Here is a 13,370-nt window from a genome sequence, read left to right as displayed (position 1 = left end):
TTTTCCCTTTTGTAAATACATAAAGCTACGTTAAATATGAATACACATGCCGAAAGCCCCCGCCGCATCGCGCGGGCCGGACCCGGACTAATTCATATCCAATAGGCAAAGTTACAAAATTATTTTATTTTCTATATGATATGATTCATACATACATATTCAATCCAATGTATTTTCTAACATTAAAACATTATAATAGTTGTTGGACTTGGACCATCTTTTAAATGGATTATCACTAAAATACCCATTTTTGTTCACCTTCTTGCGTTGGAGCCCAATTTTTTTTTTTTTTTGCCAAATTGCCCGCGCAAGGCGCAAGGTGCCTTGCGTCCTTGCACCTGGGGGTGCCTATTGTGACCTTGCTTCCCGGGGACGTAAGGACGCAATGTGCCTTTTGCGACCTTGCTTCCCGGGGACGCAAGGACGCAAGGTGCCTTTTGCGACCTTGCTTCCGGGGACGCAAGGACGCAAGGTGCCTCTTGCTCTTGCCTGATCGTTTTCCTTCAGACATTTCATCGAACACCTTGTGTGCATGCACAAGAAAGTTTTTTGAGAACCGTTATCGAACACCTTATGATCGACGCATGTAAACTACAAGTTACCATAGAAAATTTTAAACACAAGAAAGTAATTTGAGAACCGTCATCTTACAACTATACAAACTAATTACTGACACTTCATTGCATTTACAGATATGCATATCAATGTAATAAAAACGGCAATCATACGTTTATTAGTATTGAAAGCATACTTTAACCGCCTCAATTTCCATTTCTCCATTTCTACGTACCAAGGCATTAATCCATCAACCAATTGACAAAAATTTAAATAAATATTTAGCATTTTGTGCATGCACATAAGGTGTTCGATGAAATGTCTGAAGGAAAACGATCAGGCAGCAGCAAGAGCCACCTTGCGTCCTTGCGTCCCCGGAAAGCAAGGTCGCAAAAGGCACCTTGCGTCCTTGCGTCCCCGGGAAGCAAGGTCGCAATAGGCACCCCCAGGTGCAAGGACGCAAGGCGCACCTTGCGCCTTGCGCGGGCAATTAGACAAAAATAAAAATTTTTTGACTCCAACACAAGAAAGTGAATAAAAATGGGCATTTTACAACAAACACAAGGCCCAAATTGAAGATACTCAACTACTCATTACAACCCGTTTACCAATAAGTGGCAACAACCCAACTTGTTAATTTTAGGGTTTATGTTCATTTTCACCCTTCCTAAAACCTCCTTCTCTTATCCAACACTCTCCCCGGTCGCCGGAAGCTTGTAATTTCACCGACGTAAACGATTCCGATGGGGTCAAAAAGCAAGAAACCAAACAAAAAGTCTCCAAATAAACCTCCAGATGCCAAAACGCCGACGGAAGTTGCCGGAAACCGCGTGTTCGGTGCCGGTAACAAAGTAATTTCCGACGAACGTTTCGCGTCGTCCCAAAAAGACCCTAGGTTTCAAGATGTACCGAAACATAAGAACAAAGTAGTGATTGATTCTCGTTTTAATTCTATATTCACTGATAAAAATTTCTCTAGTTTATCTGCTCGTGTTGATAAACGAGGTAAGACTAAACATGATGCTGATTCTACTCAAATTGCTCTTAAACAATACTATCGATTGGATGATAGTGAAACGAAACCGAACGAACACCGTGAGGAGTCAAATTCTTCCGATTCTGATGATGAAGAGAGGGACCAAAAGCTGAAGAATGTTACGCAGTTATCGGAATCCGAATCCGGATCCGAATCCGAATCGGATCCGGAAGAGGAGGAAGTTGTTAAGGATGATTGGACATCAACGGATACTGATGAAGATGAAGGAGGGTATATAGAGGAGGAGGAGACTGGTGCTTTGCAGGTGACTTTATATATGTGTAATTAATTATTGTTTTAAGAAGGCAATTGTACTGATCAGGTGTTGTGATTTGTAAATGATTTTTGATAGATGGTAGAGAATGTACCTGAGATTGATAAAGAGACTAACAGGCTTGCTGTTGTTAATTTGGATTGGAATCAAGTCCAGGTGAAATATTGTTTATTTCTTTTACAATTTCTTTAAGCTGAAGTGTTAGATTTTGAATGTCAATGCAGAACCATATGGGTGCTTAGAGGCACATTAATGAGTAATGACTGAGTTGGTAGATTTGATTGTTTTTAGGTTTTTTTAGATGTAGTGAAAATAACTACTTTACATTAGTTTACTGTTTACAAGTGAATAAGTGATGTACTAGTGGAAAGTGATAGTTAAGTATGGAAATGCTTTCTCAAACTATGGATTTGGAAAAGTAATTGGTGTTCAAACATTCATTGTGGAGGTTAGTTTCAGTATTTATTCAGAGCCCTATTTTAGTATATGGAAAAGGGTTAAATCTGCCCCTTTTATCAAGTGTGCAACATATGGTTTCCTTGTTCTTGATATTGATATTCTAAGAATAAAAGGTGTGCATTTCTTTTGTCCTAATCCCATTAGGATGTGTGGACTTTGACTGTCACTGGCGAAACTAGAGTGGGGCAGGGGGCGCCCGCCTCCGGTGGATATGAAAATTTTTGGTAAAAATTTTTGGATTCTTTTATTTTGCCTCTAACTCAAAAGCCCATGACCCAAAAGCCTTTATATTATTTGCCTAAAAGCCTCTATATTTTGCCCAAACACTCCATATTTTGCTCAAAAGCCTCCGTATTTGCCCAAAAGCCTCTATATTTTGCCGAAAAGTCTCCATATTTTTCCCCCAACCCAAAAACCCATGACCCAAAAGGTTGTTTTTTCATGGAAGATTGGAAGAAATTAAGTTGCAGTGAATGCGGACAGGCTTAAAAAAAATTCGCCCCTGGTGAAAAACATTCCTGTTTACGCCACTGCTGACTATTGCACTATCTCTTGGTGATCTGGTCCTTCTTGAAGAGATGGATGGTTGACAACTAACAAGTACATGTCTTAGAAACTAGGGTACAGTATTCTAGGTAGAATGTTCACTTGTATTCTAGTTTTGTATCCTGATTAATGGAGCAACTGAATGTAAATAAACCATTATTAAAGTTACATGTTAGTTCTGTTACTTCTGTGTATAGTACATTGTGGCACATACATGCCATCATCTTTTGCTCTATCTATTGTAGGCTACCTATTTTAATGGATCAGGGTTCACATTGATTTTTAAGTAAGTGAAGTATGAAGTTTAATTCTCAATTACGTGAAGTTTGAAGATAATACGATTCAATTTCGTAAGAATTTAGTAAAATAATTAACATTGTGGTTACATCGAGTCCTGTTATACGTGTCTTGATCACTTGTATATGTACAGTATCCTCACAACATAGTTGTGTATGTACTGCTGTAAAGCCTCTAAACATTGTATTTTTGTGTTGTCTGTAGGCAGTTGACTTGTTTGTCGTGTTAAGCTCGTTTCTGCCGAAGTCTGGGCAGATTTTATCAGTGTCTGTCTATCCATCTGAGTTTGGACTCAAGCGTATGGAAGAGGAGGCGGTGCGTGGTCCCGTTGGTTTATTTGATGACGAGGATGGTAAAAATACAAAAGATGATGATAGTGACAGTGACAATGAGATAGATAATGAAAAGTTGAGGGCTTATGAGCTAAGTAGACTAAGGTAATTAAATATATAATATTCAATTAAAATGTAATATAAGGTTCGTGATATGCGGTAAGATTATAAGTTAGGTTTATTATGATATTAGCTGTCTGATAACAAATTCTGCAACCTTATGTATGGTTTGTCTTGTCATATCAGATACTATTTTGCAGTAGTGGTATGTGATTCAATTGCTACAGCTGATTACCTCTACAAAAGTTGTGATGGTATCGAGTTTGAAAGATCATCTAATAAGCTGGATTTGAGATTTATTCCAGACTCTATGGAATTCAAACATCCTGCACGTGATGTTGCCACTGAGGTTTTTGTTTGCATATGGTTATTCTTAGAATTTGGTGAATACTTTAATCTTTCGTGACAATTTTAATCATTTTTCCAGGCTCCACCGAATTATGAGGGTATAGATTTTGAGACTCGAGCATTGCAACAAAGTAAAATTTCTCTTACATGGGATGAAGTCGAACCACAGCGTGTCAAGAAGTTCAAAAGAAAAATTAATGTCGACAAGGTATGTGAAAAGTATATTGGTTACCCTGTGTCTTTTCGATGGCACAATTTAATGCTTAAAAAGTTTGCCTTTGGTTTTTGTCCCATTTTCTGTCTAAAGACCTGATGTAGATCAAGTATAATGATAATATAATGATAAGTTAACTAGATGTAACTATTATGACTCATTTACATTGATTGGGTTGATTTGGGTTGCCATTTTCCCATGTGTGTCATCTCTCGAAGGTCAGCTAGGGGAATGAGTCAAATGGGTTAAACGGGTACATAATCACTTTAAGTGTTTTCAACACTCATAACTTTTTACTAATTTATGTTAACAAACTCTACCTTCTTGAAACCTGTTGAATCCATAATTGTTACTGTTCTGTATGTTCTATATTTTTAATTTTTTGTTTGAAGGAATCTGAGTATGTTAAGGATGAACAAGAATTTAAAGACTTAATTGCTTCAAGTGATAGTGAAAGTGACGAAGAGGAGAATGATGGTGATATTGGCAACAAACCTGGGAAAAGACAAAAAACCGATGCTTACCGCGCTCTTCTTCAGTCAGGGGATGGCTCCGATGAAGATGAAGACGAAGAAGACAACGGGATGGATATGGAGGTGACGTTTAACACTGGTTTAGAAGATCTTAGCAAAAAAATAATGGAAAAGAAAGATAAAGAGTCCGAAACAGTTTGGGGTGCATACCTTCGAAAGAGGGCAGAGAAAAAGAAAGCTAGGAAGAATAGATCTAAATATTCTTCAGATGATGAGAGTGGTGGGTCCGATGATGAACCGGTTGAAGAACCTGGTGACTTTTTTGCTGGAGATTTAACTAAAAAGAAAAAAGTTTCTCGTGATAAAAATGGTAAAAAACGTGAAACGGATGAAGAAGGTGGAGCAAGTAGAGCAGAACTTGAATTATTACTTGCTGAAGATGATAATGGAGATGCTAATGTGAAAGGATATAACTTGAAACGTATGAAGTCTAAAGGAAAGAAAGGAAAACGAAATGAGATAGATGAGGAGAAGATACCAACTGTTGACTTAGATGATCCACGGTTTTCGTCTCTCTTTAACAAGCCTGAGTTTGCTTTGGACCCAACAGATCCTCATTTTAAAAGGTACATTCTTTTACTTTTTACAATTTTAGATAGCCCAATGGGGGTTGAGTTCCTTGCAAGAGGTCTCAGTTTCGAATCCTGCCTCGACTTCTGCCTGGGATGAATATTTTGCGGTAGCCAGGGAAGAATTGTTCCTGCTGGGCTGCGTACATCAGAGTATATCAGAGTATGGGGTCGGATTACTCGCCCTCCCTGGTATCCCAGACAGGGAAAACCTTCTACCTTTTACCTCTTTTATGCAGTTTGATACCTCATGGAGATACCTTTGCTAGACTTTTTATGAAACCTAGTAATGACCAATGACTGTCAAAATGTTATTTTTATTTCTGCGATTCAATATATATGATTATAAATTTCTTGACAGTATGGGCTTTCATCTGATTTATTATGTGGCATTTTCATTTTAATTGGCCCTATTATTTGTGGCTGGATGTGAATGTTGTAATAGTTGCCTAATCGGTTTAAAGTAACTTAGCTCATGAACGCATGAAGTAAACAAGTGAAACTATATATACCAAATGGTCGTAGCTTTTAAACTTCAGGTTTAGGCCAAGATTCCATTATTTCAACTAGAGGTGGCAAAATGGGCGGGGCAAGCAGGTGGGTTTATGTTGGCCTAAAACACAGTTAGTCCAGATTATCTAATAAGCAATTTTATCAAATTTGATAAATCTCTATTGCTATAATAAGGTAAAGCAGTTAGCAGGTGTAGTGCATGCTATACAAATGCAATGTGGGCGGCTTTCAATACCATGATACCATGACCTCTGTTTGTTTCCTTTTTATCTGAAAAAGATCAAAACTTATACAAATACCGTGACCTTTATTTTCAACACCATGATATATTTGCAATCTGCTATTTATCTTACAATAATTTGCATTGTCATATTGGTGTTACAGGAGTGCAACCTACATACGCCAGGTGGCACACAAGCTGAGTAAGGGTGATGTGGATGAGAAGGGGGTTCAACATTATGATCCACCTCAAGAACAAGCTTCAGAACAGAGTAAGAGCGATTCAAGGAAAGATAAGCATGAGATTTCAATGTTAGTGAAGTCCATTAAAATGAAATCCAAACAACTTTCGTTGCCTTCTGATGGTAAGAAATCTAAGAGGAAAGAGAAATAAACCGCTATCTTAACAAAATTTTGACAGTTTGTTTTCTTCTGTTGTAATGCAACTTTTGTGGCTCGTACCTTATATTATTTGTTTCGAATTCATATAGCAATACATTTATGTTGCTATGGAACCTCATTAAGCACACACTACATTATCTATTAATTTATCTCAAGATTGGTAAGCTTGGGCATTTAGCGAAATTTTTTCAACAAGGACCAAATGAAGATTGACATGTAATTGAAAACTTCTGTCACATCTTGAAATAAATTATCAGCAAGTTGATATCCTGATTTTTGGAGAAGAAACTTTAGGAAACGTTGCTTTCTAATGGAACATAAACGATTATTCCTGATAAATCATGTATTATCTGAACGAATAAAACATTGTGAACTTGTGATAAGCTCGAGGGATATAAGCAGTGTATGTAAAAACCCAAAATACTAAGATCAGGTCAACATCGTGTATGTTATTGGTGACCTGCGTCGCGCACAAGAGAATTACAATTAAGTTTTGATCTAGAGTGATTGAAATTGCGTTTTCAAAATTGATTTGCATTTTAAAAGTTGTGTTTTGGAAAACAGTGTCCCAATCATTTTTTCTATAAGTGCATATTTTTAATCCAGATAGCCTTGTGATTAGGGTAGCGGGGCCTTGGGGTATGATTTCCTTACAAGATGTCACATGCTTAAACCTTCAAGATAATTCGATTAGGTCATGTACATTTGAGTGAAAATATTTCGTTCTCTAAGAAGTTTGAACAGAAAACTTATCCCTTTTTTAATTTATTTTGATTCTTTGCAATTGAAAATGAAACAAAACACAATGTCAAACACCCTCTTACTTTATCTATTTGGTCACGTCATTTCTTAGTTATAATGTTCCGTGTCGCAATTATATTCTTAGAAAACGTGTTAATGTAGTGGTAGTTGGTTTACCTAAAAATGATGTAGCAGTTGACCAGGGTAACACGTAACACGTAACTCATTGGCCGACTTGCATTTATATTATGCTTGTATTTATATTTATTATTGTTATTTTATTAAATCTGTGACGAATGAGTTATCAATGTTACTGGTTCATTCTCTGCGTAGCTAGCATAGCATACTATTTCTTCTTTCTTATTTAAAACAATTTCTCTAGCTCTTAGACCATTTCCAACCCTGACGATGATGTTACGGACAGTTAGTGCACTTTTTGGTCAAAAAGTACAATATGACTTTAACTGGACAGTGTCAGTTTTTGACATTTTATAACCGTGTGTGTCAGTTTTTTGAATTAAATATTGGGTAGGGTGGTGTGGTAAAATCTGATTAGAAATGAGATAGAAAAAATTAATTATAAATAGAAATATATATAATGAAAAATTGTGATTGGTGGGACAAAAAACTTACGCCGCCTCCACCTTGGGTCACGTTCGTGACTGACGGAAATGGTCCAAACTAACTGACGCCCCATTAGGGGCCATCAGTTTCCGTCACTTTGGCCATGTAGGACTGAGGGAGTGTAAATTTCACGCCCGGTTGGGTATGGTCTTAAAGGGAGTTGTTAACTTGCAACTACTTGTCAATTATTTCATTCAGGTTTATCTAAACTCCTCATCATTCTATATATTAAATCCCGAACATATTTTTTAACATAATTCTTGCAACCACAACTGATATGGCCTAGTGTTTAGCATATTGATATCCTCACGAGAGATTTTGTATTCGAACAATCGAACCTCACACTAGAAAAAAGTCGAAAATAATTCCATGGATACCCCCTTATTATAACGACTCTTGTCTTTATATATTTATTATTACAAGAGTCCAAGCTATTAAAAATCTACAAAGTAAACTCTAGTCCAAGTCAAACTATATCACATGAAGATGCAACTTGGTCTTCATTTTTAGGGATGGAAGGTGAAAGCCAAAAAAAAAAAAAAAAAAAAAAAAAAAAAAAAACTCAGCGTTTTATTTTTTATATAGACATAAACCATAAGCCGTCTCCACATACAAAACTTATATATTTATTTACATCAAAACTGAATAACAAGAATCAACACGTCTCCGCGTGTATGTATTCATCATGTATGTATGAATGATCGTGTAAACACGAGTCTATACTCTATACTATATACTATATCATATGAAGATCATGTAATTCTCTCGACGCAAAAACACATTACAACGATACAAACATGAAAAGATTGACAAGTATAGAGATTACAACTGCGAAACATGTGTATGATAATGTGGATGCAATGCTTCCTGGCTGAGCTGGAGTTGAGATGGGGGACCCATTCTTCGACGTTGCTTCAGGTCCAACTGACATAGATGGTGAACTGCTAGGAGATCCTCGTGGGCTTATTGGTAGCGTATTTGATTCTATACTATTGTAACCTAAAACATCAAAACTCACCTTTTAATCACATGCCATAATATACATATACATACATATTATAAGAGAGATGACGAGTGTGTATATATATACTTACAATTAGATGCTTTCCAACCCAAAATATTCTTCTCACGATCGAATACTACTCGATAACCCGTCATAAAGTTTTCTGAGCATGTAACACAACAATTACTTATACTTTCAGAAACTAATTAAAAATTTGCGTAAAGAAAACGAGAGTGATAATGTTTGCTTACGTCCAATGATGTTCACATCCTCACTTTTGACTATACCCAAACAGAACATAGATCCATCCTCCTACGTAACCAATACATTTAGATTAAAATTTTGAACATGTAAATGTAATTTTTACATTAAAGCCAACGAAAAAAATAAAATAAAAATTATAATCCTTACACTAAGAGAAATTTCAACAATTGGATCTGTCACGGCAAACTGGTCCCCGCCTTTCATGGTTAGATTCAACATTGGCGCTTCAAACGTCTGCTGGTTGGGACTGCACAAAAAGCACATGGTCATAAACAGACCAATAACCTAAAACCCGCACACCACCAGGTTAAGATTGTCAATTTTAACTAGCCTTTAAAACGCCAACATAAAGTGGCAAACTGGGTGGGCTGCGTAACTGGTCAAAATGAGTAATTCTTTGGTATGGGTCGGGTTGGGTCGGGTTGACCCACAAAAATTGCTATATGTCCACTTGGTTTAACAAATATCATAAAAAACCATTCCAGACAGAAAACATAAAAAAAGACCATATAACCATTCATGAATAAATGAGTTGCATTGTATACTGACCTTACGTCGAAGCAATACTCAAAGGGAAGGTCAGAACTAGGCTGACTCCGAGTCTCTTTCGTCTGTGAAGCAAACTGAAAACGCATGAAAAACACGCAACTCTAGTCAGTAAAAAAAACACAACTAGAATGTATATTGCGGTATCGTACTACACAGTATGACGTTACTTACGCTATCAACGATAATCGAATACGCCGGATCATTCAAATACGAGAACGAGGTACCAGTATCAAATATTGCATCAAAATTAACATCAGTAACATTGTCTCCCACAACTACTTGTGTCATGCTGATGTTATAAGTTTTACTGGTACAAAAAACACAAAAAAATGTTGAATTTCAGCGGGTCAAAGTCAATCAAATCAATTGACAATTTCAAAATTTATTACAAGTCAACTTACTGAGATGTATGGAGATTAATTGGTGTTTCTCCTTGATCTGAGGTGCCTTTATCTCCGAAATTAATTCGCCCTGCACCATCAGGGCTGAAGCACATCGAGAACGAATTAGCTGCAAGACCACTGTTGGCTAGAATGCTAGGAACCGATGAGTTCTCCATGCCGAGCCCGAATAGTCCGTTCGGGGCTGCACCGTCTAAAAATGACCCGGTTTGGATCATTCCACACCTGCAATAAATTACATCAAAATAAAACACAACTTATGAGCTCAAACAGGCACAGTTTGACTTTTAAGGTCAACAATGGCACATTTGAAAGTCGGTATTATTTCCATAATTACAAACACCACGTACAAAAGACCCAAAAGTCAAAAGTCAAACTTCATTGGCTATATGAATACTTAAATTTCTTTTAGGAATTTCAAACTAAATAAGAGGATGGCTGTTTGGATAGATGATATACCAAGTTTGGTACTAAAAGTCAGTGATTAAAAGGATGATAATTTGTACCCAAATGTGATTTTTGCATCGACAGCTTTCGGTGAACTATTTTCTGTAGTCAAATGAAGATCGTCTTCTATCAAGATGCCAGTTGATGAAGTATTACTCGAAAGATAATTGACTTGATATGGACAAATATCAGGTCTTGCAGAGCATTGTTGTTGTAGTTTACATGAGCTACTTTTGCACGGAACTATTTCACTTGTTGACGACGTGTTAGGGCTGTATATATTGAAGTCGACTCGCTGCTTAAAAACAAAACAATCACAAGTTTAAATATATTATCTATTTATATAAATATCAACATACTGCGACACTAATACATTTAAACACAATCTTACTTGGTACCTTGAAGATTTAAATATAAATGACAAGCACTCATCAGAAAAAATATATATGTGGAGTGATAATTTGAAAGCAGTTTATTTAAAAACAATATAAAACTGGATGATCAATTCATAAAACTTCTAGAAGTTTATAGACACATAAAGCTAACACTTACTCGACCACTACGCGTGACCAATCCCTTGACGCAGCTACGACAATCGCACGGTATCCAAAACAAGTCACTCCCGGTGTCAAGTGCCACCAAAAACCATAAACTTGGGGTACCAACCGAAACATTTGCATAATGCAAGCTGCAAATTTCCCACAAATTTCAACAATTTTGTATACAAAAATTCAAGAACTATAAATAAAGATATGAATAATATATCAGACTTTCATGAAATTTGCATACTAACAAATTTCAAGATTAAAGAATCATCCAAACTAGTATCATACACGAAAAAACAAAAGTCAATGAAACTTGATAGGAACAGATTCTATTAGTCCACTAATTTAATAAATTTCCAACTTTGATTACTCTAGTTGCATCTTCAGATGATCAGTTATTACATTACATTACATAATTATATAATAACAATAACAATAACAATAACAATAATAATAATAATAATAAAATCAATAACAAAATATCAAATATGTAATCAGTTTCAGTTTCTGATAATCTATTGATTCCCAGTAACAAATTAATAATCAACAAAACCCTATTAAATTCAAATTAAGTTAACAAATTCCCCAACTCCATATGATGACTGATAAAATTCAAGAAATTAAAAAAAAAAAGTTACTTAAAAAGAAATTAACTCTTACAATCCCAGAGAAGGAAGTTCATAAGTTACATTGCCATCAAGAAACGCTAAAGAAGATTCAACGGTAGGATCACCGGCGCCGGCAAGTCTCCGGCCATGAAAAATCCGGTCACGGTGGGCCATAGCAGAGTAATAGTCAAGCGAACCCATTTTAGGTAAATCATGATCATCAATATCTAATATACCCTTCACTGGATCAGAGTATCTATGATGTATATCATATCCATATGTACCAAATCCATCAATTAATTTTGAAAACAAAAAAATCAAACCAATTAATATCAAAACTGAATTATAACCAAAACCCATTTCAATTAATCGAATACCCAGGTGAAAAGTTTAAATTTTTATGAAAGTTAAAAGAATTCAAGAAATGAATGGATCTATTAATAAGGGTATCATGTATATGTATATGTGTTTTTATGCGTGTGGGTTATATGTATAGGTTTAGAGAGAGAAGATTTACGGAGTAGAGTTGCTACAAGTATAAGCTAAATTCGGCTATTAAAAGTGGCAAGTCTTTTTTGCCGACTGTGTCATGAATATGAACAAGAAAGCAGTTCATTACTGTATCTTTTTATTTTTATTTTTTACCGAGTATATATAAAATAAGAAGAATAATAAAATAATATACAGGTATGTTTCGCATACTAGCCCGTTAGCTTTTAGCTGTTAACTGGTAGCTTTTAGTTATTAGCTTGTAAGTGATAGTTTTTCGCTATTAGCTTTTTATATGTATTTAGTCGTTTGATAGAGTAGCTGAAACTATTCAAATAAAGTGTAAAATGACAAAAAGCTAGAAGCTAAAAACTAAACGCTACATCCAGTAGGTTTTAGCTTTTTCTCTCCCTCAAAAAGCTCTAACTCTTGCAACCAAACGAAGTTTTTATTTCATATGAGTTTTTTCATAAAAGCTAAAAGCTAAAAGATCTAAAAATCTCCAAAAAACTTGTTGCCAAACATGGCCTTACTCCGTTCGTCCCAATTTAATGGTCCTTAATAAAAAAAAACACACTTTGATAAATGTCATTATCACACTGTACTTTTATTCACTTTAAAGTTTTACCCTTTACTTTTTAATTACCTTTTTGTTTTACATGCATAAACTAAGGATATACAGTAAAAGAACTTTATTTCATTATTCTTAACTATTTATAAAAGTTAAATTATTAATTTGAGACATTTTAAAAAGGAAAAGGATGACTATCAAATTGGGATGGAGAGAGTATATAATAGGGTGAAGATCCCGTAAGAACTCCACATTAGAGAGAACTCTATTTTCGAGATAAAAACCACACTATCGAACATTTTTGGCAATAGTCGAACAATAAAATTTAGATGCATAAAAATCAATTTTCGTTCTACAAACAATTTTTGTTCAACTATGCCGTTATTCGTTCGATTGGGCCATTTTTGTTCGAATATATGAAATGTATTACAAAAGTTTGTTCGAACATGGCCACAATTGTTTGAATTAAGCTTTTTTTTATTATTTAAATTCATATTTTTTTTTGTTCGATTTTAGTTTTTTTCTTCTATATTTAACCTGATTTAGAGTTTATGGTCTATGATTTAGGATTTTGAGTTTGGTCCCTAGCGTAAAATCCTAAACCCTAAACTTTAAACTGTTGGTGTTAAAAACTCAATCTAAACCTTAAATCTAACCCTAAACCCTAAAATATAAATCATAAACCCTAAACCTAAAATGAAGCAAAAGAATGTAAGACAACATGTTCTACATCATGTAGGACAAAAATTGCATTACCAAAGTGATTTTTTT

At 35.3% G+C, this 13,370-nt stretch overlaps 2 protein-coding genes across 3 annotated transcripts; one reads left to right on the top strand and one right to left on the bottom strand.

Moving 5' to 3' along the window:
- The first annotated feature begins 1,204 nt into the window (after positions 1-1,204).
- On the top strand, positions 1,205-6,561 carry LOC139892104 (pre-rRNA-processing protein esf1). The gene is made up of 7 exons (XM_071875141.1): positions 1,205-1,856; positions 1,944-2,021; positions 3,372-3,604; positions 3,746-3,908; positions 3,987-4,115; positions 4,514-5,220; positions 6,121-6,561. The coding sequence occupies exons 1-7, from the start codon at positions 1,299-1,301 to the stop codon at positions 6,347-6,349; spliced, it is 2,097 nt and encodes a 698-aa protein (XP_071731242.1). The 5' UTR covers positions 1,205-1,298; the 3' UTR covers positions 6,350-6,561.
- A 1,771-nt stretch (positions 6,562-8,332) lies between these two features.
- On the bottom strand, positions 8,333-12,121 carry LOC139892103 (aspartyl protease family protein 1-like). Of its 2 annotated transcripts, none has more exons than XM_071875139.1 (10): positions 11,592-12,121; positions 10,939-11,074; positions 10,446-10,684; positions 9,940-10,164; positions 9,710-9,845; positions 9,539-9,612; positions 9,137-9,236; positions 8,977-9,037; positions 8,817-8,888; positions 8,333-8,721 (listed from the first exon to the last, which is right to left on the bottom strand). In XM_071875139.1, the coding sequence occupies exons 1-10, from the start codon at positions 11,897-11,899 to the stop codon at positions 8,504-8,506; spliced, it is 1,569 nt and encodes a 522-aa protein (XP_071731240.1). In that variant the 5' UTR covers positions 11,900-12,121; the 3' UTR covers positions 8,333-8,503. The 2 variants fall into 2 exon arrangements, with proteins under 2 accessions (XP_071731240.1, XP_071731241.1); XM_071875140.1 differs by having other exon boundaries at positions 10,446-10,681.
- Positions 12,122-13,370: the final 1,249 nt, after the last annotated feature.

The sequence above is a fragment of the Rutidosis leptorrhynchoides genome, chromosome 2 (assembly GCF_046630445.1).
Source record: "Rutidosis leptorrhynchoides isolate AG116_Rl617_1_P2 chromosome 2, CSIRO_AGI_Rlap_v1, whole genome shotgun sequence".
Classification (NCBI taxonomy): Eukaryota; Viridiplantae; Streptophyta; class Magnoliopsida; order Asterales; family Asteraceae; genus Rutidosis; species Rutidosis leptorrhynchoides.
The sequence above is the reverse complement of the archived record's forward strand: the minus strand, read 5'-3'. Positions and strand labels throughout refer to the sequence as shown.